Genomic DNA, 24515 nt, shown 5'->3' with positions numbered 1-24515 from the left:
AAATGAAAACTGTCATCTTTCTGATACTTCCTTAAAGGCTTTCTCTGGTTCAAATTTACTGCAGCCATAACAGAGCTTGCAGTCTGTGAAAGCCATTTAAGTCCCATTTCAAAAGCACCCCTGTAATCCTCCGTATCACTCCGGTACCCGATTTAGGTATTGTTATTTGACATGTATCCTGTCTGGTCAAGAAACTTCCCATTACATGGGTTCCTATTCATCTTCGTGGCTGAAGCCAGGTCCGAGCTCCCGTGTCTTGCACCTTGCATGCTCAGTGCGCACCAGCCTGCGGGTGCAGGGCCATTCCTGTTTGTTACCTCGACAGTGTTAATTCCCTCTCAAACTTTTTAGCTGGTTCATTTCACCCCTGAATGAAAGACACACTTCGAGGAGACTGGGGGTTACGTGCTCAGTGATAACAAAACATTTTATTTTCTGTTTTTACTGCAGTCAGTGTTATGAGGTGCTCAGCCACAGGAGAGCTCCAGGAGCTCCTTTTTACCCAGCTTGGATATTTTTTAACCAATTCTCTACGCCATCCAAAGGGACGGGACGGCTCCGTGGAGCTGCCGCCCTACTGGGGCTCATGGCACACGGGGTGCTGTGGCACAGCGGTATCCCTGAGGCGGGGCTCTGCCGGGCGGAGCAGGGGGACGGCACGGAGCAGCCGGCCCGGGCAGGCCTCCCGCGGCTCCCTGAGGGGACGGCGCTGTCCCTGCGGCACGATGGCAGCGGGGGCGGCGCCGGGCGCGCTCCTCCCTCAGCCGCGCTGCCCGCTCTCAACATGGCCGCCGGCCCGCTTCCAAAATGGCCGCCGCGGCGCCGGGCCCGCGCCGGAAAGCTGCGCGCCGGGCGCTCCATGGCCGCGGCCGCCCCGGGCATCTCTATGGCAGCGGGCGCTGCCCGGGCCCGGCGGCGGGAGGATGCCCCTGGCTGCCTACTGCTTCCTGCGGGCCGTGGGCAAGGGCAGCTACGGGGAGGTGAGCCTGGCGCGGCACCGCCAGGACCGCAAGCAGGTAGCGAGGGGCTGGGCTGTGGAGCGCGGGTTCGGCGTGAGGGGAATGGCCGGGGCTGGACTGGGCTGTGAGCCACAGCCGGCTGCGGCCCGGCTTTGGCTGGTGGCCCTGACCCACCCTGGGCACGGGCAGGGACGTGGCAGGTGTGAGGGGGCAGGTGTGACACAGCCCGGTGTCAGCGTGGGGCTGTGACCGTCACCCAGCTGGGGTGTGGCTGCCGCCAGCCGAGCTGCTGGTTCTGTTCTCTTCCCGTGTCTGTAAGAACTTTTATTAAAGGTGTGGAGAAGACTCTTCCCGGGAGGGTTTTGCTTGTAGGTAGAAGAGTTCAGAGTAGAAGCACAAGCGTTGTTGTTGTCGAGTCTGGCCGAAGCAGAGGTGTTCGATAGGGAATGTGAGAGGGCAGAGGAACGGGAACGGAGAACTGTGCCACAGGAACCTCCTGAGTGTCCGGGATTTTACCGGAGGTGATTGGAGAAGGTTTGTTCCCAGCAGGGATCAGGGGTTGTGTCCTTCCCGCATGAGGGCCGCTCCCTGCTTGGAATGCCAGGCGAATCCCTGGGACTGTGCCTTGGGTAGCAGGGATGGCAGGACTTGTTCCCTCCAGACCATCAGCACCCTGCACAGTCCAGTGTCCTCAAAGAGTTACTCCCCTCATCCCAAAAGTAAACAGTGCACCCAGGTCTCTTTCACTTGGTACAGGTCCTTGGATTTCATTGTGCTGCTGCTGGTCAGTAACACTGGCAAGAGCCTTGCTTCCTGTTTCTAGCTGCATCATAAATATTTGCTGTGCTTTACTGTGTTTTATCTTTTGCCAACTTTTACAAACTTTGGAGCACGATGACCAGGATTTTTTGTTGTGGCTTTGGCACAGTGCCACATGGTCTGTGAAAGAAATTGTACCTTATTTAAGCATATTTGAGTGCTGGAGTTTTGTGGAGGTCAAGTAGCTTTAAGTGTTCAAAACAAAACAAAATGGAATTCATACATAATTTGGTATCAGATAAAGTGGAAGAACGTTGCAATAGACTTCAGTAGAGAATCTTTCCAGGAAAACACGCTCATTAAACTAAATATAATTGATGCCAAGTTTAAAATAAGGTTAATCCATGTGCTTTTTGCATTTTGGTGTGTATTTTCTAAAAGGTGCTGATACAAGCTGAAACAATTTCCATGCCTAAAGACAGAGCTGTAGTTGACTTGTCACACAGAACACAGTAGTTGCAGCATTTCTATTTTATTTTGAAATAGAGTGATGCTGTATACAATTAGTTTTGTGAAGTTCCTCCTGGAAGCTTTGCATCATCACAGGTTCTGTCCAGCAGACTTCTGAAACACAAAGTCACGAGGTGCTGTGGATTTCCTGGGTAATTGGTTCCCTTGATATATAGGGGCTCTAATTAAATGTGCTGGGCTAATTAATAGGTGTCACCTGGAGAGGAGACGCTGAACCATCTCTGAAGATGCTAAAATTCAGCAAGTAAAAAGGTTTTAAAAGTTTTGATTTAACACCTCTCTGATAAGGGCAGGTTCAAGCATAATCATGACATGATTGTTCTGTGGAAAGCTGGTGTCCTGAAGTGATGTCCTACAAAATTTTCATCAGGTTAGACCTAAATATTGGTGTTGTGGGTGATAAAAGTGTTCTATGGATTTTATTGTGTCCTCTTCAGCTTCATGAATGTTTTTGCTGAAACCTGAAATTCCTTAGAATTACATTTAATGTAGTATATATTAAGGAAGTAGATAACTTTTGTATGTAGCTTTGAAAAATTCTTGACCCATCTTAATAAAGAATAAAAGAAATTCGGGAACGAACATAAGACCTTTTGTCTCTTTCAGATTACTTTTATAATTTGTTTGCATATGACTGCATACTTTAAATATATATTTAAGTTTACTATTGATGTGGCCTTTTTGAGAGTAACTATGGTGCACAAACAGATACTTCAGGCTTGAAAGATGAATAACTGACACACATTTAAAAGGAGAGTGGGGAGAAAAAGAGAAACGTGAACATTAGTCAGAAGAAAGCAAAACACCACGAAATTCCTGAGCAGAGTTGTATTCAGGTGGATGAATGGAACACACCTGCTCCATTTTTTTGGTGTGAGGGTAGAAAGGAAGAAATTGTGCATAACTTTCAGCCAAGCTGCAGCCTCCATGTAGAATAATGAGTGGAGATTTCAAATACTGCATTTCCTGTAGGTCTGGGGAATTCTCATGGGCTTCTGCAGTTACTTGCATCTCTTACCATACACCTTGCCTTGTCTTTTACAGTATGTGATCAAAAAGTTAAACCTCAGAAGTGCTTCCAGCCGTGAGAGGAGAGCAGCAGAGCAAGAGGCACAGCTCCTGTCCCAGCTGAGACACCCCAACATTGTCACCTACAGAGAGTCCTGGCAGGGGGACGATGGCCACCTCTACATTGTGATGGGCTTCTGCGAGGGGGGAGACCTCTACCACAAGCTCAAGGAGCAGAAGGGAAAACTCTTGCCTGAGAATCAGGTGGTGGAGTGGTTTGTCCAGATTGCCATGGCACTGCAGGTACAATGAAGTGTAATTTTGTCACCTTCAGATATCAGCTTAATTTGACTTTTTATGTATTTAAAAATTTGAGCTAAGCTGCAGCCTTTGGATTCCTGTTTGGCTGGGTTAGCATCCAAATACAATGGTATTAGTACCTTAAAAATGGATCATTGCAGTCAAATCAACTATTTTAAGTTAAAAATTGCTGACATATGTTATGTCCACGCCTCTGTAGCACAGTAGACAGTGGTTACCTTTTGGGTGTTTGCAACTCTTGTCTGAAATGCTTCTCTGGTTTGAAAATTTACATTTAATTTACAAAATGTATCTTTTGGGGGAAAAAAGGCATATTATTTCAGAAGCATTTTGTGTTCAGTCTTTTTATTGCTGTTTTTAATGGTAAATTTAGACTACTAATGCATAATTTCTATTAAGCCTTATTGTAATCTTTTAAATTTGTAATTGAAGGTTATCAGACTTCAAAGGCAATTGTTACAGCAATAAAGACCAGCTATAGATGTTAACTTTAAAGAATAAGAAATTGGACAGAAAAGTCTGTCTTAAAGTTATCTGTTGTGGTCAAAAATACCCATAATAAGTGTATTGCCTGTTGTTTATTATGACTGATTTTCTTCCCTGTTTACACAACGCTCACATTATAATTTCCTCTGAAATTTTTTTGGACTAAGATTGTCAAGAAATGAAAGCAGCAGAAAGTGAGTTACAGTCTTAAGTTTACACTTCTATTTTCTCTTTTCTGCTGATTTACAAGGGCCACCCAGGGAGATTTGGTTAAAGCAGTGCCAAGTTTTGGGCCCCTGCCTGTTGTTAAACATTGAAAGTTAAAAGATGTTAAGTTTTAATGTTATTTCACCAATACTGTCTTAGCAGGTCACTCCTGACCTCGAGAGCAATTTATGTTTCTTCTGCTTTTCTGTTTTCTTTCTTTGGCTTGTGTAATGAGATTTTACTTTTCAGTGTAAAAAAAATTAGGAGTTAATTAACCTTATTTATATGATTTTTTTTCCTGCAGTATTTACATGAAAAGCACATTCTGCACAGAGATCTTAAAACTCAGAATATTTTCCTGACACGAACAAATATAATCAAAGTGGGAGACCTGGGAATAGCCAGAGTGTTGGAAAACCAGTATGACATGGCCAGCACTCTGATAGGCACCCCATACTACATGAGCCCTGAACTCTTTTCTAACAAACCCTACAACTACAAGGTACAGTATGCAAATGCCATTTGTCTTTTCTTAGGAACATTATTTTTTTTGTCTCAGATCATTACAATCTTATCTGTGGTTTTTTGTTTCTTATTGCTTATGAGTCCTTTTAATCTTCCCAAACACCAAACAAAAAATAAGAGAGAGATTAGTAGGAACATTTGTTTCTGGAACTGTGTATAGGAATTTATGTCACAGCCAAGGTGTTCAGCAGGCAGCCTGTACCTCTCACAGCTGGAGAGACAGAGAATGGGAGCAGAAGTATCAGTCTGTGTTAGAGAGATGCACATGCTGAATTTATTATATTCCAGCCAGGAAGTTTTACACTCAAAAGTTGTGTTTGAAATAACAGCAGCATTAAGAAAAAAAAAAAAAAAAAAAAAAAAAAAAGGTAATTTTAATGAGAGGAATAAGCAGTGTTATTGTGAATTTTAAATATAACAGAATAAAACTTAACATGTTCCCCTGTTCAGCTCTTGCTGTAAACCACACACTGCATAAAGATGAATGCAATGAGCAAGAGCTGAGGGGAAATTTCTTCCAATGAAAAATCAAGATTTTTCATTTACAGTTAGGACTGATATTGTACTAAAAAGGCAACAAGCAAGTCTCTCCTCAAAGACAGCTGATTTCGACACTTCCTTTTGGAAAAAAAACTTGAGGATATTTGTAAGAAAAGATTTCACTTGATCAAAATTGGAAATAGAAGAGTGAGACCAAAGCCAAAAGATTGCAATGGAATTTTGAATTTAATTAGCTCAGTGTCATTGAAAGCAGGTAACTAAGTCAAAAGATAAAACTTGTACAATTAATAAGAAGTTCCCAAACATTTTCTCTTCCCCTTTTTTCAGTCTGATGTTTGGGCCTTGGGCTGCTGTGTTTATGAGATGGCTACACTGAAACATGCCTTCAATGCCAAGGATATGAATTCCTTGGCTTATCGAATTATTGAAGGAAAGGTAAAAACTCCTGAACTTTTTAACATGTGCTTAGATTTTCTATCTAGAAATTGAGATTATCTTTTTTAATCAGAAATATTGTTTAGAGTTAAAATTACTTGCTTGTAACAGCTTGCTTGGTGATGGATGGTGTGATACCAGACCAAGGGAGTTATTCCTTTGTAGATATGTCTCGAGTTTCTTGTTACCTCTTCATGTAATGAATATACTGATTAGTTTTCAAAATTCTGAGATGATTTTCTTAATTTGCTTCTAGTTTTGAATAAACATTGCATAACAATTACATTACTGTGTGATGCCATTGCCCTGTTATGTAAGATTAGCTTATTTAAGTGTCTTCTTGCTTTGGCATATAATGAAGTTAATATGGATTTACTTTACAAAAATTTTGAGCCTATTTACAGAACTTTGATTGTTGATAGTAACAAAATTAGGAACAGTTTTTAGACACATTTGGGACTTCAGTATTTTGTTTAACATTAAACAGGTAGGTAACTTTTAGCATTTGAACAATGAGTTTGGTTTTTTATATACATATTTTTTATGTAGCTGACCATAATGGACACACACAAGCATTTTACTTTCCTTTCATAGCTGCCACCCATGCCAAAGGATTACAGCCCACAGCTGGTAGAAATAATACAAACTATGCTCAGTAAAAAACCTGAGGAAAGACCTAGTGTGAAAAGCATCCTGCGACAGCCGTACATCAAACAACAGATTTCTTTGTTTTTGGAAGCCACAAAGGCGTAAGACATTTTCATTTGAGTGATTCTGTGCAAAATATTCATGTTATTGTTGCCCTTTTTTTTTTTTTAACAACTTTTCCTGGGTTTTGCATATGAGTTTCTTTGAATTCCTTGAGAAATATGAGCAAATTAAAGTGGAAAATATTTTTTTTCTGCAAATCCAGAATAAAACCATGTTGTGCTTAGAAATACAGAATTGGTAGAAAACACACTTTCTTTTGATATATACTGATATAATTATTTTTCTTTGTCAAGTTTACTCAGTTATTTTACTGCTTCCAGATAGAACTGACCTGGTGCTCTGCAGAACAAGTGTATGTTGCTGGCAGAGTCTGAATCATGCTTTTAAGCTTCTTTTCTGGAATTGAAAATGAGGGTATTGTGCACAGTATCTGATACTCTTTGTGTGAAAGTTCTTTAGTGGAGTGGGATTTTTTTAATTAGTATAATCTAAAGAAATATTTTAAGACCCTGTTGATGGTGATGGAATGAACAACTTTCATTTTATTTACAGGAAAGCTGCTAGAAATCATAAGAAAACAATGAATTCTAAACCTAAAGACCCTTGTTCTGTCGTCTCAGCAAAGAATGAATTTCCCAGCAGGAATGTTGCACACCAAAACCGCTCCCCTGAGCAAGCCAGAAAATACAAACTTGTAAGATACAGGGGTTTTTTAACCTTAAAAAAATGCCAACAAAACCCAAATCCCTCTAGCTTTTTCTAGATAAAAAAACCTCAGTTTTATAAAAAAGCATGAGCATTCCTGAGAACATTCAATCTGAATCCCAGAAATATGGAAAATTCATATTAGGGAAGGAATTGTTTTTAGGTAAGAGTGGAAGTAGTTAAACACCTGTGGATCAGTGAAGCTAATTGTAAGATCTGTAAGATGTTAAACTAAACAACACCTGGTTTTATGTGAGTTACTCTTGGAGTATTTGGGGTCAAATAATTTTTCAAATATTTCATGACAAATGGTAATAGTTTTTTTCCAGTCAAAAGCATACATATAAAAACTAATTGTAGTCCCAACAAAAATTGTTTATTGTTTAAAATTCTTCCCAATGGTTAGAACAAACCTTTTGTAATGGTTAATCTTGTGAATATATGTGGTGAAGCACATCCTAAAAGCTCTTGGTGCTTGCTACTCCCTTAGGGAAGTGCCAGGGGAGTACAGCTTTTCTTTCATGGTCCTGGTGAAAAGTAGGGGTACTCCATATTTATAAACCAGTACCTGAAATACGTCATTTGCAAATCTGTATCTCATTAAAAATGTAGATTTTGACTCTGTTGAGACTCCTAATCTGTTATTGATCATAATTTTCTTTCAGTTAATGTGCTCTGGTATGTTTTTGATTTTCCTTAGGTGCTTAGAGAATTCTTTCATATGTGTGTAAAACCCAAAAGATAATTACTTTTTTCATTTTTCTTTTAATCCTAGGATGAAGAAGATTGCATCAGCAAATGTAAAGCCACCAAATTTTGTCCTTCAGAGAAACCAGCTGTTGAGTTGGAAAGAAAATCAAGCAAAAATGATCTGAACAGTTTGGGAGACTCCATAGCTACAGTCAGTGGAGTGAACATTGATATCTCCCTGTCTGAAAGGATGAAGTGTGAAAGTGAGAAGTGTGGCAGTGAGTGTATTCCAGAGAATAATAAAGCAAAGCATTTACATGTTCCAGGCCACTCTAAAATAGCATCTAATAACCCACCAATTAAGGAAGATGGACAACAGCAAAGAGCAAAACAGCCTTTTAAAGCTGGAAGTGTTGAGTCTAAGCCATCTTCTATTGATTCTGTAGAAGATGATGATGATAACACTTTGAAACTCCTGCAGCCTGTATCAAAAGACGAAAAAACTGACCTGGTAATGTATTTATGCTTATTTGAAGTAGATTTAACCAGTGGCCAAATATTACAGTTTAGAGAGCTGCTGCACATATTTTTCTGTCAAAGTAGGATGTTGCTGATGCAATTATGGAGATTCTTAAGTAGTTAGGAGCCTTGGGTTCAGATTTGCAAAGGCAATATGGTGAAGTAGTTTTGGGATTGCATCTATCTAGATTTATTGAATTCTGTTTTTACAGGGGAAAAAATTTGGTTTTCCAACTGAAAACAGAGAGGGTAAGAATAGTTTTGTAACTTTTGTTCTGTGTTGTAAACAGGCCTGAATCATCTTGATATGGATGGGGGGCTATTTGGTGATGATCATCTTTTTGCTGCATTTTGGTCTACCATGAGATTTTTAATGAGAAATCATTATTTGTTGTAGAGCTTGGATTCTACTGAAAAGCTGCTAGCACCCTTTATTCCTGTTGTAATTCAAGTAAGTGTCCATCTTTAAAGGTTTAGTAGCTAAAGAGATGCTGGTACAGCAGGTATTTTAACTCTCAAGTAAGAATTTATTGTGGTTGTACCTGTGCTATGTTAAGGTGGTTGCAGTCCAAATAGTAAAATGGCCTCTTTTCACTTTTTTTAAAGAGTGTTTGTGTAAATCTGGAAATGTCTGGTCTGCATTTTTTTTAAATGCTTTTACTTATTAGGATGATGTCAGTCATGGAGCTTCAGGAGATGCTCATGGAAAAATGACCTTCAACATGCAGCCTCACAGCTCTGTCAGTGAACCCTGTCTCTCACGGCAGCAGCAGCAGAAGAGAGAGCTTCCTGAAGGCTGCTCAGAGAAGGTGCAGATACTTGGAAAATCCTTCTCTTTCCTTTAAGACTCTTGTGTTTTTCCTCTTTAAATGTGGGACCAATTTTTATTTTAATGCTGTTCCTGTTTCGTAATGCTGTTCTTGTTTCTTGTGTCTGTAAAACTTCAGTGGCAGCAAATGCAGATCACTGAAGGTGACTGTTAGAAGCAGCCTGAGTAAATCGTTGAAAATCCCAGTACCTCACAGGGCTGAGATGGGTGTGCCAGAGGGGCTGTGCCTTTACTGGGTTGCAGTGTTTCCTAAGAAATTCCATCAGGACTTCTCACTGTTTGTGACTACAAGTCAGTGCCTTTGGATAAGGCTACTTGTGGTGGGTAGTGGCTTAGTAGTGCTTTAGAACAGGTGTGTAATGGCTGCCCTGAGCTTCTGAGTGCAAACTGTAGGAAGAAAATCTTGGCCTGCACACAGGATAGAGCTCCTGTCAGTGCTTCCACACTGAGCAGGGCGGTTTCTTTGGGGAAAGGCACAAGGCTAGAGAAAAGGGTGATTGGTGATTGATAACCTGGTTTTCTCTTTGGGTTTTGCTATTTGGGGGTGGGGACAATTGTTGCAAAGGCAGTGGCAGAAAAATGTCATGGGAGGAGGAGGATAAAATGTAGGGATGGAAAGAAGGGAAACAGATGCGAGCAGAAATGGGAGATGTGCAGAGGTTACAATAGGATTCAAAATCTCTGGCATCCAGCTTTACCATGCAAGAATGTCTAAGACTCCTAAGACTTTTAATTAAAGAAAATATAAACTCTTGCTCACTTCTCTGTCAAGTTCAGAGCAGTTTCTCCTCGGCCTCTACCTGTTCCTTGTGATGTGACCCCAAAGACAGCCCAGAGGGGTGCAGAGCACCCTGAGCCTGCAGATAGTGCCAAACCCAGCCAAGCAGCCCTTCCAAAGGTTAGTGATGAGAACTGTTGGTTTTGTCTCATTCCTTCTGAGCAGTTTGTTCCATGAGTGTGTGCACAGTGAGTAAAGAAATATGCAGTAGCTTCCTCTGCCTTGTGCCCTGCTCAGTGTGGGATGAGCCTTGCTGAGCCTTGGAGGTCAGAAGCTCCTTTTCTAGAGTTCAGATTGGTCACATTTAAGAGTTTTATAATAAATAATTAACCATTAAATAATAGTTTCCTCTCCCATATCAATTGAGAAGGATTTTTTGCTTAATAGGTGATTAGAAAACAAAAGCCATAATGGTGATTGCAAATTAATATCAAATTAACTTCCTTTGAAGGAGCGGCCCTTGTCAGCAAGAGAACGAAGGAGGCTGAAACAGTCTAGGGAGATGCTTCCCTCTGGTAATTTTTATGTTTACAGATTAGCAGTTTATGTATAAGTAGGCTAATAACTTCTTTGTGAAGAAAGGGTAACTTCTTGGCTGTTCTTCACTGCTGTCTTCAGAATGGTGCACTAAGGGGCTAGTTCTGTGTTCAATAAAAGGTTCTGTTAACATATCTGTATAATTCTGCTTTTTAGTTATGCTCAGTTGTGTTCTGTGTTGACAACTTGTTTTTGAAATGTATGTGAAATACAGAATATTCACTTTCAAATAGAAGCTTCAATGTTATCTATTAGCAGAATACCTACCTCCCTGCCTGCCTTCTGCTAGGTGATAGATTTTTTTCTTGCATGAGCATGAAAGTAATTCAGAATACACACAGCTTAGTTGTAAATACTGTCAAAATGTCATCCTTCCAGTGGTTCCAGCGAGACAGTCATTAAATGGTGCAGTAGTTGAAGTGAAGTCACTTGCAGGAAACTGTGTTAAAGTTCCTCAGTCCTCATCAGAGCCCAGTATTTCTCAGGTAAACTTTGTCAAAAGTATTTCTTCCATGTAGAATCAGTAATTTATGCCATATTGCTGAATTACTTTCAGCTGTAAGAGTTTTTATTTATTCCCTCTTCCCTTAGAGAAATAGAGAAGCCCATTGCCTGTCTGATGATGAGCTAAGCTCTTCCACAAGCTCTACAGACAAGTCTGATGGTGATTCCAAGGAGAAGTAAGGATTTTGTTTAATATTATGCAAGAGTTTTCACTGCTATACTGGACCTTGACTTCGAGTGGGAAAAAAAAATGGCTTTCACACTTTATATAGTGAGTGACTGAAGAAATATGTGATGCACAGAGGAAAGTGCAGCCCCATTGAATTATTGTCTCTTTGACTATATACTTTCCATGCTCAGCTTCCTGAGCCGTGGGATTGTGTACTATTGGTTTTGTGAACTGTTGCTTCCCAGGAAACCAATCTTCCAGAACCAAAAGACATCTACTGTCAGGATGCATTAAAAGCACAAGTTAAAATATGCCAATGTGCTTCCTTTCCACTGTAAGTGAGGCTGAATTTATCTCTGATTTTTGTCAGCGTAAGCAGCTTTCAAAAGATGCCATTTGTTGCATTACCAGAGTGAGCAGTAGCGAGTAGGATTGTGGAGTTTTGCAGTGACTGGGCTCTGAGCCATTGTAAAATGAAATAGTATTGATGTTGCTATTGATAAAACTGCTCCACAACAAGGAATTTAACATGGAATACTTCCTAGGACCTCAGTAAACTCATTGAAAGCCCTTGGAATGCAGGGTGGAAGTTGTATTTGATGGTGACTGAATCCCTTCTCTCCTAGGAAAAGCAGCGTGAGTGAAATGAATGACTTGGTGCAGCTGATGACATGGACACTGAAAATGGACTCCAAAGAGAGCTCTGAGTGCTGTGTAACCTCCACCCCAGCCCCAGAGTTTAAACTGAATAGAAAATATAGAGATACTTTGATTTTGCATGGAAAATCACCTGATGAATCAGAGGAATTAAAAATGGAAGAGATTCCTTCAGGTCTGTTGCTCTGGGATTCTGTGGTGATACTTAAGAGTCATCAAGAAAGAATATGAAAATTGTCTGTACTGAAAGTAATTACTACTGCACTGATTTTTGATTGTATTGTATTTTTAATAGATATGTTATTGGTCCCTTACAAGATTAGGAGAATGGTTGAAATCCTGAGATCTGATGTGGTGCAAGGACTGGGAGTGAAACTTCTTGAGAAGGTGTACAGAATCATGGAAGAAGATGATGAAGCGAAAAGAGAGGTGAATGTCTTTCATAATAAAATTGTTTGATTTCTTCATAAGCCTAGATAAATGAGCAGGGTCTTCACCCTATTGAGATATGGTAAACCTTGATTCCAGAAACCTTGATTCTTTATGTAGTCATAGGCAGGCAAGGACCTAAGTATATTGTAGTTTTCACTCTTAAGTTTGATTCCAGATGTAGACTATGTTCAACTGCAACTTCTTCAGAAACCATCAGAGCTTTAGAATTATACCATGGTCCCTGAGTTTGGGGAAGGTGTGAGGGATGCAAATAATTTTACTGTGTGCTGTTTCTCCAGTAATAATTTCTTCTGTCTCTCTCAAATTTTTACCTTCGCATTACTTGTCTGATGCCGCTTATGTCCAAAATAAGAAATTATTTAACATCAATCCCCAATAGAGACCAATGAAGAATACCTTCAGCTCCTTTGATTCAAAACTTGGTTACACTTACCCAGGCAGTATTTGATTTGTAACCTGTGAAGATCTTGTATTTAAAATTTTTGGGTGGGGTTTGAAAGTCCTTGGCTTTTAGACAACAGTGTTCATTTTTCTTCTCTCCTCATCTACATTGCTGAACTTCACATGCTTCTTTCAACTGAGTGCTTTGGTATTTTTTTGTTAATATTTTGGTTGCTTCTGCTTTTTTTCCATGCCAGTAAATGCTGTGGGTTTTGTTCTGTGTGTGTTCTGAACAGTTGCAGTTGCGGGAGCACATGGGAGACAAATACCTGAGTTACTGTGCAAAGGCTCGGCACCTGAAATTCCTTGAAGAAAATGTGAAGCTCTGACCAGAATCTTTTCCTGGCAGAAAAGAACTGTTTTCCAGCTCCTCTGATAGACTGGACCAGCTTACAAAGCATGTTCATCCATTGATGTCCTTTGCTGGAATAAGGAGGTGAACTTGCAGGAAACACTAGTTTGTAGTAATATTTTTCATGTTACAATGTGAACCAGGCTATTACTTTCTCAGAAGAGAAACTGTTTAGTTTAGTTTTTATTCTCTTAAAAAGTTGCTTTTCATAGATGCACATAGGGGTAGAAACCAAGTTTTGTATACTAAGGAGTGTCAAGAAAGATTATGTTCTGGTTTGAATTTGTCATAGCAAAAGGTTTTTGGTAGTAACAACATCTCTGATGTGATAAAGTATAATGTATTACATCAGATAGTTGTGAACATTTAATATGAAGAGACAATTACTAATCTTTGTGGAACTCAAGGTCCTCAAGCTGTGTAAATTGCCAAGTCCAAGTGCTGAAGGGGGCAGCTGTACTGCTTGTAAGGAGAGACTGCTCTTGTGCTTTGTTGCTGGGGCAGTCACCAAGGTGGGGAGAAAGCATTTGGTAACTGGATAAAATAAGTCTGAAAATGTTTGAAAGGAATGCAGCCATGGTTACCATGGTTCCAGCTGGAGAAATCCCTTTGCCTTACAAATACTAATTCCTTTTAGGAATGAAAGTGCCCAAGACCAGAATCACTTAGCGAAAAGAAAAAACACTTATTTCTCTTTGTTTGCATCCAGAATGTCTTGCTACAGCCACAAGGCATTGTTGCATACCATTCCTACAGGAAAAGCACATGTTTTTTAAATAATAAAGAAGTCAAATGGAATTGAATTTGTAAAATAAAATTATAAATGAACAACCTGTCTCTTTTCCTGCCTGTAGCTGAAATACTGTAACCTCCAGCAGCTTTGAGGGAGCTTACTGACATGACTAGTAAAACAAAATGCTGTACCTATGGATCCTGCTGCTGCTCAAGTTACAATGTTTCAAGAGCTATTCTTACTTGTTCTTCAAAGGGAAATTTATTTAAAACAAAAACTGGCTCACTGCACCCTGCAATACTAGAACAGTTACTTTCAGAACTGTGGGGTATGTATCATTTCACAGTATTTGTTACAACCTGGCACTACTGATAGCTTGTTTTACACATAGTTAGAAATATTTCGGTAGAAATCCAGCTGTTTATTATCTTTTAAGCTATGGCAACATCTTAACTAGAATTAATTTGATTCACTGTGTTCCTTTTTAGTGAAATACTTGAGATGTGACCTCCAGTAGCCTTCTGAAGTTAATCCCCCCACCCCAGTGTTCCCAGTGACTCCCATAAAACTCCAGACCCAATTTCCAGCCTTCATGCTCCCTGCAGAGCTTGGTTATATACAAAGTACTAAGAAAAAACCCAAACACTAAGCCAAGAAGTATTTCTCAGTGAAAATTAATTTAACAAACAAAGTAACAGCCTTTAGCTTTTGGAATGTCTCTTTGGCTTCCTGTCTGCTGCCTTCTTCTCTTCCGTGCCCGACTCCTGGACTGGCAGCCACTTGAGGGGGTTGCGGCGGTACATGGGCCACGGAGGGAGGGTCAGCTGAGGGCAAAGGAGGGAGTCACAACATGCACACCGAGAGGCTGAAGATGCTGTACAGCTGCTTAGGAAAATCTTTATCCCTAACTTATTATCTATTGGTCTTAATAAAACTCATACAATTTTATATACATTTACAGTTTACATTGCAAAGTCATGCTGAAATATGTGACTAAAGCACCCCAGGTTGTTGCAAGGAGGAGGACAGCACCCACCCTGAGGTGACACCAGCACTGCCAGCCCCTCCCACACTGCAGTGAGAGCCTCCCCTTGCCTGGCATCACAGTAACTGCAGCCAGACTGACTCAGGAATGTTTAAGGAAGGAGCAGGTGGATGATGATGCCAGAGAATTACAGGGGCTTTTCAAACAGTGATATGTGTGTGTCTTGAGTAGTGATTGGTCAAATTCTGCTGAAAGGTATATGAACCACGTGTAAAACTGGACTGGGAGTGCCCTAAGAGGAATGGGACACCTCTCATGCATGGATAAGGAATTACTCCTGAAATTCCATATTCTGCCTCCTTGTCATGGCAAGGGACAGCTGCAAAAATGTCCTGACAAGCTGCTACCTCACAGAAAACCTCCCTGTCTTTTCTGTTACCTACACTGTCAGCTAGACTTAAAACTAACTTTTAATTGAAATGAAAAATGAACTCAAAAGTGGTATTAAATTGCAAAAATCCTGTCAGCACTTCAAAAAAAGCACTTAATAGGCTGCAAAGTACTTATGCAGATCAAAGGAAGCACAAATATGTATTAATAAATCTGAATTGCATAGCAAACATTAGTCTGTGCTGACAGCCCCTCAATTAAGCAATTATTCCAGATTAAACAGTGCATGTATTTTTGGGTTTTGGGAAAACATTCTTACCAAACATGATAAAGCAAATCCAGCCATAACTATGTAGACAGTCCATCCAAACTGTTCAGTGATGTATCCATAGATGAAACCAATTACCTGGAAAAAAATATTTAAAAAGTCAAACTTTAAATGAAGAAAAACATTTCTCATGACATGATTAAATTGCAGGGGGTAGATTTAGGTAAGAAAATATAGATTTTTCAAAAGCACAGTTCATATATCTTCCTAACCTTTTCAAAATTGCAGGCCAACAAGGAAAGTAAAAGGAGGAAAAGAGTTTTAATCCATGACAGCCCCTCTAACTTTGTTTAAAGCTTTTACTGACCCCAAACAACAAGAAAAATACTTATAAGATCAGAAAACAAAATAGTCATGTTCTCACCCACAGGTCTACTATACTTACTGCAGAGACAAGAATGATTCCTTGAAAAATCTGTTCTGCTAATTTTTGGCCCTTGTAGTCCTGTGGAAAGAGACACTTTTTTAAAAAGTCAGTTATTCAAAACACAGACCTGCCCACTTAATTCTTTCAGGTTAGATCCTACAGTCTACCTGACCATGGGTTCTCAGTGTTTTTGTTCAACTTTCAAACCAGATTGGAATTATTTTTCTTACAGTGGCTGAAAACACCTCCTCTGCAGGCTTGACCACATGACCTAGAAACAGAAGCAAGCACTGTCTGATCAGGGTAAGTAATGCAAGTTCAAAATACTATTGTAGTCACCTTAACATCACTAAGTAAAAGCTGTATCACCACAGAAGAGGGTGTGCCCGAGAGGGCAGGGTGCATGTGGCACCTGTGTTTTGGAGAAGACTGACAGATAAATATCTCCAGGGTGGGTGCCAATAGGATGGTGCCAGACTCTCTTCAGTGGTGCCCAGCGACAGGATGAGGAGCAATGGCCATAAACTAAAATACACAAAGTTCTACCTCAACAGAAGGGAGAATTTTATGTTGAGGATGGCAGAGCACTGGGAGAGGTTGCCTAAAGAGGTCGTGGAATCCCTCCTTCTGAAGACATTCCAAATCCACCTGGATTCATTCCTGCTCCAGGTGACCCTGCCTTGGCGGGGCTGGACTGGATGATCTCCAGTTCCTTCCAAACCCAACTGATCTATGTTTGCCTGACGTTAGAAAACGCGGCTTCTGGGAGCACACCCTGCCTTCAGCCCGTCTATAGCAGAGGAAGGAAAGCGCAGAGGGGCTGCGTAATAACTTCCTTCTACAGCATCAGAGTCCCAACTCCCAGGTCAAAACCGCAATTCCACGGGATTCACCCTGCACTCCCCTAGCTGTGCCTCGTACACGGGTGGCAAGATCGCGCAGGGGACACTAAAACCTGCTCCCGGCCGCATCACCCGCAGTGCCCCGGTGCCGAGGCCGGGCGGGCCCTACCATCTGCGTGGGGATGGAGCGGAACACGCCCAGCATGGCGGCGGCGATTCTCGGCCTTCTTCCCGCTCCTCTTCGCAGCCGTCTCCGCGGTCCCGGGCGCGGCCCTGCTGTTGGCGGGGTGCGGCGCGGCCTCCCCGCGGCTCCCGGCGCTCGTCGCGGCGGAGCGGAAAGCGCCTGCTGAGCTGGCCGGAAACACGCCCCGTCCGTCCCGCCCGCCCCGCCCCGAGCTCCGTTGGCCGGGGGTGCCGCCTCCAGCCTCGGCCATCTCCTCCGTGCCACCGGCGCCGCTGCGGGGCTGCTGCGCTCCCCTCCGCCTGCCGGTACGCATCGCCTCGGCAACGGCGGCTTCGCCCCGCAGGACCCCGGCCGAGCGCCTCTCCCGGCGGGCGCGGGGCCGCCTGTCGGGAATCCGCATCGACTGCAGCGCGCGGGCCGCCCTCCCACCCGAGCCTCGGGCTCGCCTGGCGGAGCCGCCGGCCCCGCTACCGCGGCGGGGTGGGCGCGGCGTGGTTCGGCGCCTGGCGGCGGTCAGGCACCTGGGCGGGCACCCGCGGGCCGTGAGGGGCCGGGGCGCCGCGGGCGGTGCGGGAGAGCCGGGCACGGAGCCGCGGGGCACGGAGCCGGCGGGCACGGAGCCGCGGGGCACGGAGCCGCGGGGCACGGAGCGGGGCTATACCCGCAGAGCTGCTCGGGGAGCGCGGTGCGCGCCGTAGGGAGCCGGTGGAGCGGCGCGGTTTGTGTGTTTTATTGTGGTTTGTCACCATCCCTGTGCATGGGACGTTCTGTCAGTGCCCCCAGCCTGGCTGCTGCGTGTCGCTGAGGCACCGGCCGTGTCTGTGGCGGCTCCGGCCGTGTCCGTGTGTCGCCGGGGCTCCGGCCTGTCCGTGTGGCGGCTCCGGCCTGTCCGTGTGGCGGCTCCGGCCTGTCCGTGTGGCGGCTCCGGCCGCGTCCGTGCCCGCTCATCCTGGCGCTGGGAATTGCAGAGCGCTTCCCACACAGCGGGACGTGGCGTTGTGCTCCCAGGCAAAGCTCCGTGTCCCGCCCCGTGCCAGCAGTGCGGCGGTGCTGCAGGCAGAGCTCGGGGTTTGTTGGGCTCCGCTGATGTGTCTGCCCCAGGGGGAAATGCAGCGGGAAGGAGGTGGTTCTGACACATGTAACAGTCACAGCACAGTCTGAGGTGTTCTCATTTAGGGGTTTCGCCAGTCTCTCACGTTTCTGGAATTTAGCGTGTTGTTGGCTTTCAGTGTGTTACTTGAGAGCTCCTTCACACGCCAGGATACGCAGCTCTTGTTCTGATTTCACGTCGACCCTTAAATAGTGAACAAGCATGTTTAAATTTCTTATCGAAATTGCACTGGTGTTGTGTTTCTACTGCCTTCTATATGATGGTGCTGCCTTTCCCACTTTTGTGATATGTTCTGTGTGGTGACACTTCACCTGAAACTCTGATACATGTATTTTAGGTAGAGAATTTAATGGTTTTTAAAGCTGTTTGTTAAAATCTTGTAAACACCAGAATCTTGCTGGGTTAAATATGGAAAGAAACATACAACATTTTATCTTATTGCTCAGGTGCTCCCTGTTCAGAAAGTTAAATAAATAGTTTCAACAGTAAAGAAAACATACATAATTTTCCATATCTTCTCAGATTACTTTTGACTGGCAGAAGGAGCTTGGCTTTTCTTTTTTTTTCTGTCAGTAAAGTAAGTGGCAAGATCTGCATGTCTCCTTTTTATCTCAGAGATCTTCTTTAGATATGTCATTGTAGTGGGGGGAGTTCCTAACATGAGAAGGACATGGATCTGTTAAAGTCCTTCCAGTGCCTAAAGGGGCTCCAAGAGAGCTCTAGAGGGACTTGGGACAAGTGTATGGATGACAGGACAAAGGGGAATGGCTTCAAACTGACAGAGGACAGGTTCAAATGAGGTATTACAAAGAAATTCTTCCCTGTCAGGGTGATGTGGCCCTGGCACAGGTTGCCCAGAGAAGCTGGGGATGATGTCTGTGCCCATGGCAGGAGCTGGAACCAGGTGATCTTGAAGGTTCCTTCCAACCCAACCCATCCTGTGATTGTGTGGTTGTAGTTAGGTATTTCCTGATAGCATACTGACTTTTTAAAATGTGACATACAATTTTATCTCTTTGACAGAGGGAAACATTCACTGCCTTTGGTACTGAAACTGTTGTGACACTACTGTTGATAGTGTGCTATGCCTCATGGAAGAATACACTGGCAGTGACTGCTGTATTTTTTTCTTGCAGGTTTGCAGGAACTTTATGGTAATAAAATAAGAATAGAAAAATGACGTTAAGGAAAGGTATGTGTATATGTCTGATTTTTTTTTTTTTTAATATATATCTTTTGTATCTGAGTTTCTCAGTTCTCTGGTTATATTGATAAAGATTTTTCTTCTTAATTTTCAGTGAACATTTCCATCCTTTTAGTGGCTGTTGTCATATTTTTGCTAGTTATTCATCATAACTTCCTAAGCCTCAGTGACTTCCTGAGACGAGAATTGTCAGGTATGTTGGGTTTATTTGTATTTAAAAAAAAAAAAAAAAAAATATATATACATATATATATATGTAAGAATTGGTGGGAGAACACATGCTCTGGCCAGACAGAACCCACCACGTGGTTTGGATGAATGGGAGGGGGAAGTTAATGAGGTTATAGGCAGAGGGGACCAAAGGTAAGTCCAGATTACTGTAGCTCAGCCTTTTAATACCTTATGCTGTGTGTGGATATGTGTGGTTAAATGTGTGCAGTTTTCTGTAAGTGTGGTGTTAGTCTATTCATTAGCATCTCAGATTCTTAAAAGCTGATGGCTCTGAGTATCTGATACTGGCTCAGTGTAATCCACACCTCAGCTCAGACATCCAAGTGTATAGCAGAAATAATTGAAGTGTTGTAATAATATAATAAAAACAAGTATGTCTTTTTACTCTGCAGATCCAAGTCCCTTAGGACTTCAGCCTATAGATTTCATTCCTGCAGCTCCCCAGAGGCTGACAGATGAGAGGAATGACCAGGAGATTTCTGTGGTCATTGCAGCCTCAGATGAGAGGCTCGGAGGTGCAATTGCAGCCATGAACAGCATTTACCAGAACACCAGATCTAATGTGGTTTTCCACATTGTTACTTTGAATGATACTGTGGATCACTTGAGGTAATGATCTTTTCTTTTGATTCCCACAACATGGTGAACTTCTGTATTTCTGAGAGGAGAGCAAGCTGCCTTTCCCTGGAGCTGCACTCCCCTCACTCCCAGTCCCATCTGCTGCTGCTTATGGCAGATTTTTGACAGGGCTGCTGTGGGAGTTTTTCCCACCATCATTTTTCCTGGTCAGGTTTCAGGGATGGAAAAGAAACATCTTTTCCAGTGGGCTTATACCCAGCCAGTGAGGTTAGAATTTGTTGGTGGAAGGGTTGTAAGATGTACTTCTACATTTCATCTAAGCAATTCAAATGCTGGCAGTCATGTTTCTCCATTTTTATAGATTGTTCTTTGATCCTGTTATTCTAACCCCCTTCTGTCCACACTGATGGTTTTGGGAAGGGCCTGTGATAACAGGACTGTGTGTTTCTGATAAAACAAGAAGTGACCTCATACCTTTCTCATGTCCCAGGTGTGCAGTTGCTGATTCTGGACTTGCCCCTGTGGCCACACAGGACAGCATCAATTACATCCCAGATGTGTTTGTTGGGCAGGGAAATGAATGGTCACATCAGGATCTGTGTCACTGTTAGCTGGATCTCCTGCTGTTCCTTTCATTTTGTCTCACCTAATAAGGTCTATGCCTTTCTCCTGCTTGCAGGATGTGGCTGAGGAGCCCTCTTCTGAAAAATATGAGATACCGAATCCTGGATTTTGACCCTCGTGTCTTAGAAAACAAAGTACAAGTGGATCCCCAAAAAGCAGACACCTTCAAACCAGTGAGGATTTGCTGATTACTTTTTGCAATTAGTAGTTAATAACAATTTATTTTGATGTTGGGTTTTGAACACAGCTAGAGATCAAATCTGTTAGCATAGAAACAATCACAATCAAATACCTAAATTTCAGTAAAATGAAATATCTAGATAGTGAGAGATGGATTTGAGTATATATGTATGCATACCTAGGATCATTTTTTGCTGCTAGCCACAGTGAAGCACAGCAGCTGGCATGTCAAGTATGCCAGCACCTCAGACATGCTGCAGATCTTTGTGGAGAAATAACAAATTTTTATATAGACCAGTTTTAAAGTTAGTTTATCAATGCATACAGTCATGGTACACCAGGAATTGATGGAACCTGTTTATTTTAAATTACATGTAGGATATTGCTGCCTATTTTACCTCCTTGATAGAAGTGGTGTTGGACATTAATGCCATAGATAAGTGCCAGGAAAAAAATCAGTCAATTTCACATTTATTTGGGCAATTTTTTCATTTAATTCTTCTCTTCTCTTGCTTTGCTGTTCTCACAGTTAACCTTTGCAAGATTCTACTTGCCCAACTTGGTACCTCATGCAGAGAAGGTCATTTATGTGGATGATGATGTAATAGTGCAAGGTATGGGACCTTTGTTAGCTGCCACTGGCCTTATGCTTAGGTCAGTATCTTACCTCTCACAGAACCCAAACATTCTGTACAAACTTTGTAAGTTTGAGTGAATTGGGTTAAACTGAGTAGCTTTATATGCTGTATTAATGGACTGAACAAAGCCTAACTCGGCACTTAGTCAGGATTGCTTTTGGTTTTCCTGTGCTTTCTTCCACTTTCCAGATGATATTGTTGAACTTTACAACACTCCATTGAAACCTGGACATGCAGCTGCATTTTCAGATGACTGTGACTCAACCAGCAGTAAAGTTGCTGTCCGTGGAGCAGGCAATCAGGTCAGTTTTAGTCTTGTTCAGTGATAGCAATACTGTAGATCTCAGATATCTCTGTAAACTTAAACATGTGACTGTCCCTGCCCAAACCACTTTTACAAATGGGACCTGCAGTTTCTGTTCATTCACAGTCAATTTTTTACTATGTTTTACAATGACAGTTCTCTTTGTGGAACACCAGGAGGTTTGAGAACATCGAAGGGACAATTTTTAATTTCTGAATGTATAAAAAGAATTTTATCTGAGATTGGTACCATATTAATAATATGGTACTATTAAGAACATGCAGCATTCCTTAAAATATGTAGCCTATATAATAATATTTTTAAAATGTTACATCTCTTAAGCTTTCTTTCACTCATTTTAAAGGAAGGGATATTTACTCCAACAACTTCAATTTATTCCTATCTGTTGTGTGTTGTGCAGAATTTTTCTTTAGGAATTTCCCATGTATTTTAAGCTAATTTCTACTCTCTTTTTTTTCCCCCCAGTATAATTACATTGGGTTTTTAGATTACAAAAAAGAAACCATCCGAAAGCTTGCCATGAAAGCCAACACCTGCTCTTTCAATCCTGGAGTTTTTGTTGCCAATTTGACTGAATGGAAATTACAGAACATCACGAAACAACTGGAGAAGTGGATGGCACTTAATGTGGTGTAAGTACCCCAGGCTGGGGTGCCAGCAGCTCAGGGCTTGGATTCTGCTGCTGGCATTTCCCTCTTGAATGGAGGGCTGCGTGTGTATCTGCTACAAGTGAAAAATAACTGATCAGCACCCTTTCAACTTCCAGAGAGGAACTCTACAGTAAGACTCTGGCTGGCAGCATCACAACACCTCCACTGCTAATTGTATTCTACAAGCAACATTCCAGTATTGATCCCATGTGGAACGTTCGACATCTCGGTATGTTTGAAGCACTTGTGATGCTGCTCCCCCAGGGTGTTTTTCCAGGTCTGCAGCTGGACACCTTGTTGATGATATAGCAAAGTGAGCTTTTATTCCCCTATTCTGTTCTTTGTTCTTTAAGAAAAACAGCTTCAATTCCATCTTGGGGCTTGTGGGCCTGAGTCTTGCTCGAATGGCTGGGGGTTAGTTCTTGACTGACTTCTGATTTTCCACAAATATATTGTATCTGAAGTGATCCAAGGTGTTTCTTCCAAAATTGTTGAGAAGGGCAGACATTCTACTGGTGAAACCCCAGTGCTGGGAAAGCTTTTTCAGGTTATGTTTCTGATGAACAATACATAGGCTGCTGAATTCATCTGGGTGTTAAGCGGGTTTTAAAGAACTTGGAAGGCAGTGTATGAAAACAGATCAAAGGGACATTTAGTTGCACCTGATTGTTTTTCACTTTGCCCTTATTTCTGCCTCTCCTATTACCTCCTTTCTCCATAAATGAGAACATTTCCTTTGTTAAATCCTTTGTTTTGAAGTTAACATTGGTGTTTCTGCTGCCTTTATTTCAAACGCTATTGCTTCATTTTCAATTGAAGGGTCTAGTGCTGGGAAAAGGTACTCTCCTCAGTTTGTGGAAGCTGCCAAGCTGCTCCATTGGAATGGACATTTCAAACCCTGGGGAAGAACAGCTTCCTATGCAGAAGTCTGGGAGAAGTGGTATGTCCCTGACCCTACAGGCAAGTTCAACCTGATCCGCAGACACTTGGAAGCCTATGAAGCAAAGTAGAGTCCATTTGAATAAAAGATGATGTTTTCTCAGGAAACTTCTGGAGCCAAGCAGAACATTTTCTTTTTAGCCAACTTGTATTACAGAGCTGACCTTGCCTTCTGGAGCACGAGGTGATTCACTTATTCAGGTGCAGTTCTGAAATGCACAGGTCCAAAGGAGGCTGGTGTCACCTGCGTGACACAAGATGCTACTCCAGCAGCACTAAAGAGAACAAGGGAAGATCTCCACAAACAGCACTTTTGTTTATGTCATTTCATTTGTGTTCTCCTGTTCTTGACTACAAGTCTTCTAGCAGGGGATCATTTTGTCAATTACAGAAACAAAGTTTCTAAGAACAAAATACAAGTTCAGCCGGTGCTTGCACTAGCAAATCTTGCACAGCAATGGACTGGAATTAAGAGCTGCCTGGGTTTTTTGTTTTTATCTTGTGAAAGAGTTCCCTCAACAACCCTTTTTTGCATGAAATCTCCCAGCCGTTTCTGTTTAAGTCTTTCTTACAGAATTCTACAAAATTGAATCCTTTTTGAAAGATGAATCCTTCAAGTATTATTTCACTATGCAAAATGGTTTTAACTGCCAGTGAACACTAAACCATTTTTTTGTAAAGTGGTGGATGAAACTTTGTTCAAAAATAAAGCTAATTGTAACATGCTGACTCCAGCCTCAGGTAAATGGCAATCCAATTCATGTCTTGATAGAGGAAGTGTTTCCTTTGTACACAGTAGCAAGTGATTAAAGCCAAAGTTAATCGTTCTGAAGTACAGCAGCACATCCTTATTACACAGGGCAGTGTTTTGCTTTATATTTACCAGTTATGGCCAGGTATAACAGGTGCCATCAGGAAACAACACTCTTATTCAAGAGCACTGTAAGATCAATCCATTTGTTCCCCAGTGGAGGTGGATTGCTAATAAAATCTTATTTACCATTCCCAGTGAAGGTTCAGTACATGAAACAGTGTTTGGATAAAGTACCTTATATCGAGCTGAAATAAGGAGCATTTTCTAGTCAACCTTTGGATGTGAAAATTCTACAAGTTTTGCAAAACTGTACT

At 42.1% G+C, this 24515-nt stretch overlaps 3 protein-coding genes across 4 annotated transcripts; 2 read left to right on the top strand and 1 right to left on the bottom strand.

Moving 5' to 3' along the window:
• The first annotated feature begins 797 nt into the window (after positions 1–797).
• NEK4 (NIMA related kinase 4) lies at positions 798–14006 on the top strand. The gene is made up of 16 exons (XM_056501341.1): positions 798–1016; positions 3294–3560; positions 4576–4773; positions 5625–5732; positions 6327–6481; positions 6996–7137; positions 7924–8349; positions 8755–8808; positions 9026–9166; positions 9959–10084; positions 10416–10479; positions 10880–10986; positions 11093–11181; positions 11801–12006; positions 12127–12260; positions 12962–14006. The coding sequence occupies exons 1-16, from the start codon at positions 924–926 to the stop codon at positions 13052–13054; spliced, it is 2403 nt and encodes an 800-aa protein (XP_056357316.1). The 5' UTR covers positions 798–923; the 3' UTR covers positions 13055–14006.
• Positions 14007–14468: 462 nt separating this feature from the next.
• On the bottom strand, positions 14469–16995 carry SPCS1 (signal peptidase complex subunit 1). The gene is made up of 4 exons (XM_056501346.1): positions 16892–16995; positions 15899–15958; positions 15505–15591; positions 14469–14634 (listed from the first exon to the last, which is right to left on the bottom strand). The coding sequence occupies exons 1-4, from the start codon at positions 16925–16927 to the stop codon at positions 14512–14514; spliced, it is 306 nt and encodes a 101-aa protein (XP_056357321.1). The 5' UTR covers positions 16928–16995; the 3' UTR covers positions 14469–14511.
• A 32-nt stretch (positions 16996–17027) lies between these two features.
• Positions 17028–24116, top strand: GLT8D1 (glycosyltransferase 8 domain containing 1). Of its 2 annotated transcripts, none has more exons than XM_056501344.1 (10): positions 17028–17211; positions 19154–19209; positions 19316–19414; positions 19845–20061; positions 20711–20828; positions 21365–21449; positions 21663–21775; positions 22264–22430; positions 22565–22677; positions 23268–24116. In XM_056501344.1, the coding sequence occupies exons 2-10, from the start codon at positions 19194–19196 to the stop codon at positions 23456–23458; spliced, it is 1119 nt and encodes a 372-aa protein (XP_056357319.1). In that variant the 5' UTR covers positions 17028–17211; positions 19154–19193; the 3' UTR covers positions 23459–24116. The 2 variants fall into 2 exon arrangements, with proteins under 2 accessions (XP_056357319.1, XP_056357320.1); XM_056501345.1 differs by lacking the exon at positions 17028–17211 and adding an exon at positions 17469–17624.
• The last annotated feature ends 399 nt before the right edge of the window (positions 24117–24515 follow it).

Source organism: Oenanthe melanoleuca, chromosome 12 (assembly GCF_029582105.1).
Source record: "Oenanthe melanoleuca isolate GR-GAL-2019-014 chromosome 12, OMel1.0, whole genome shotgun sequence".
NCBI lineage: Eukaryota > Metazoa > Chordata > Aves > Passeriformes > Muscicapidae > Oenanthe > Oenanthe melanoleuca.
The sequence above is the reverse complement of the archived record's forward strand: the minus strand, read 5'-3'. Positions and strand labels throughout refer to the sequence as shown.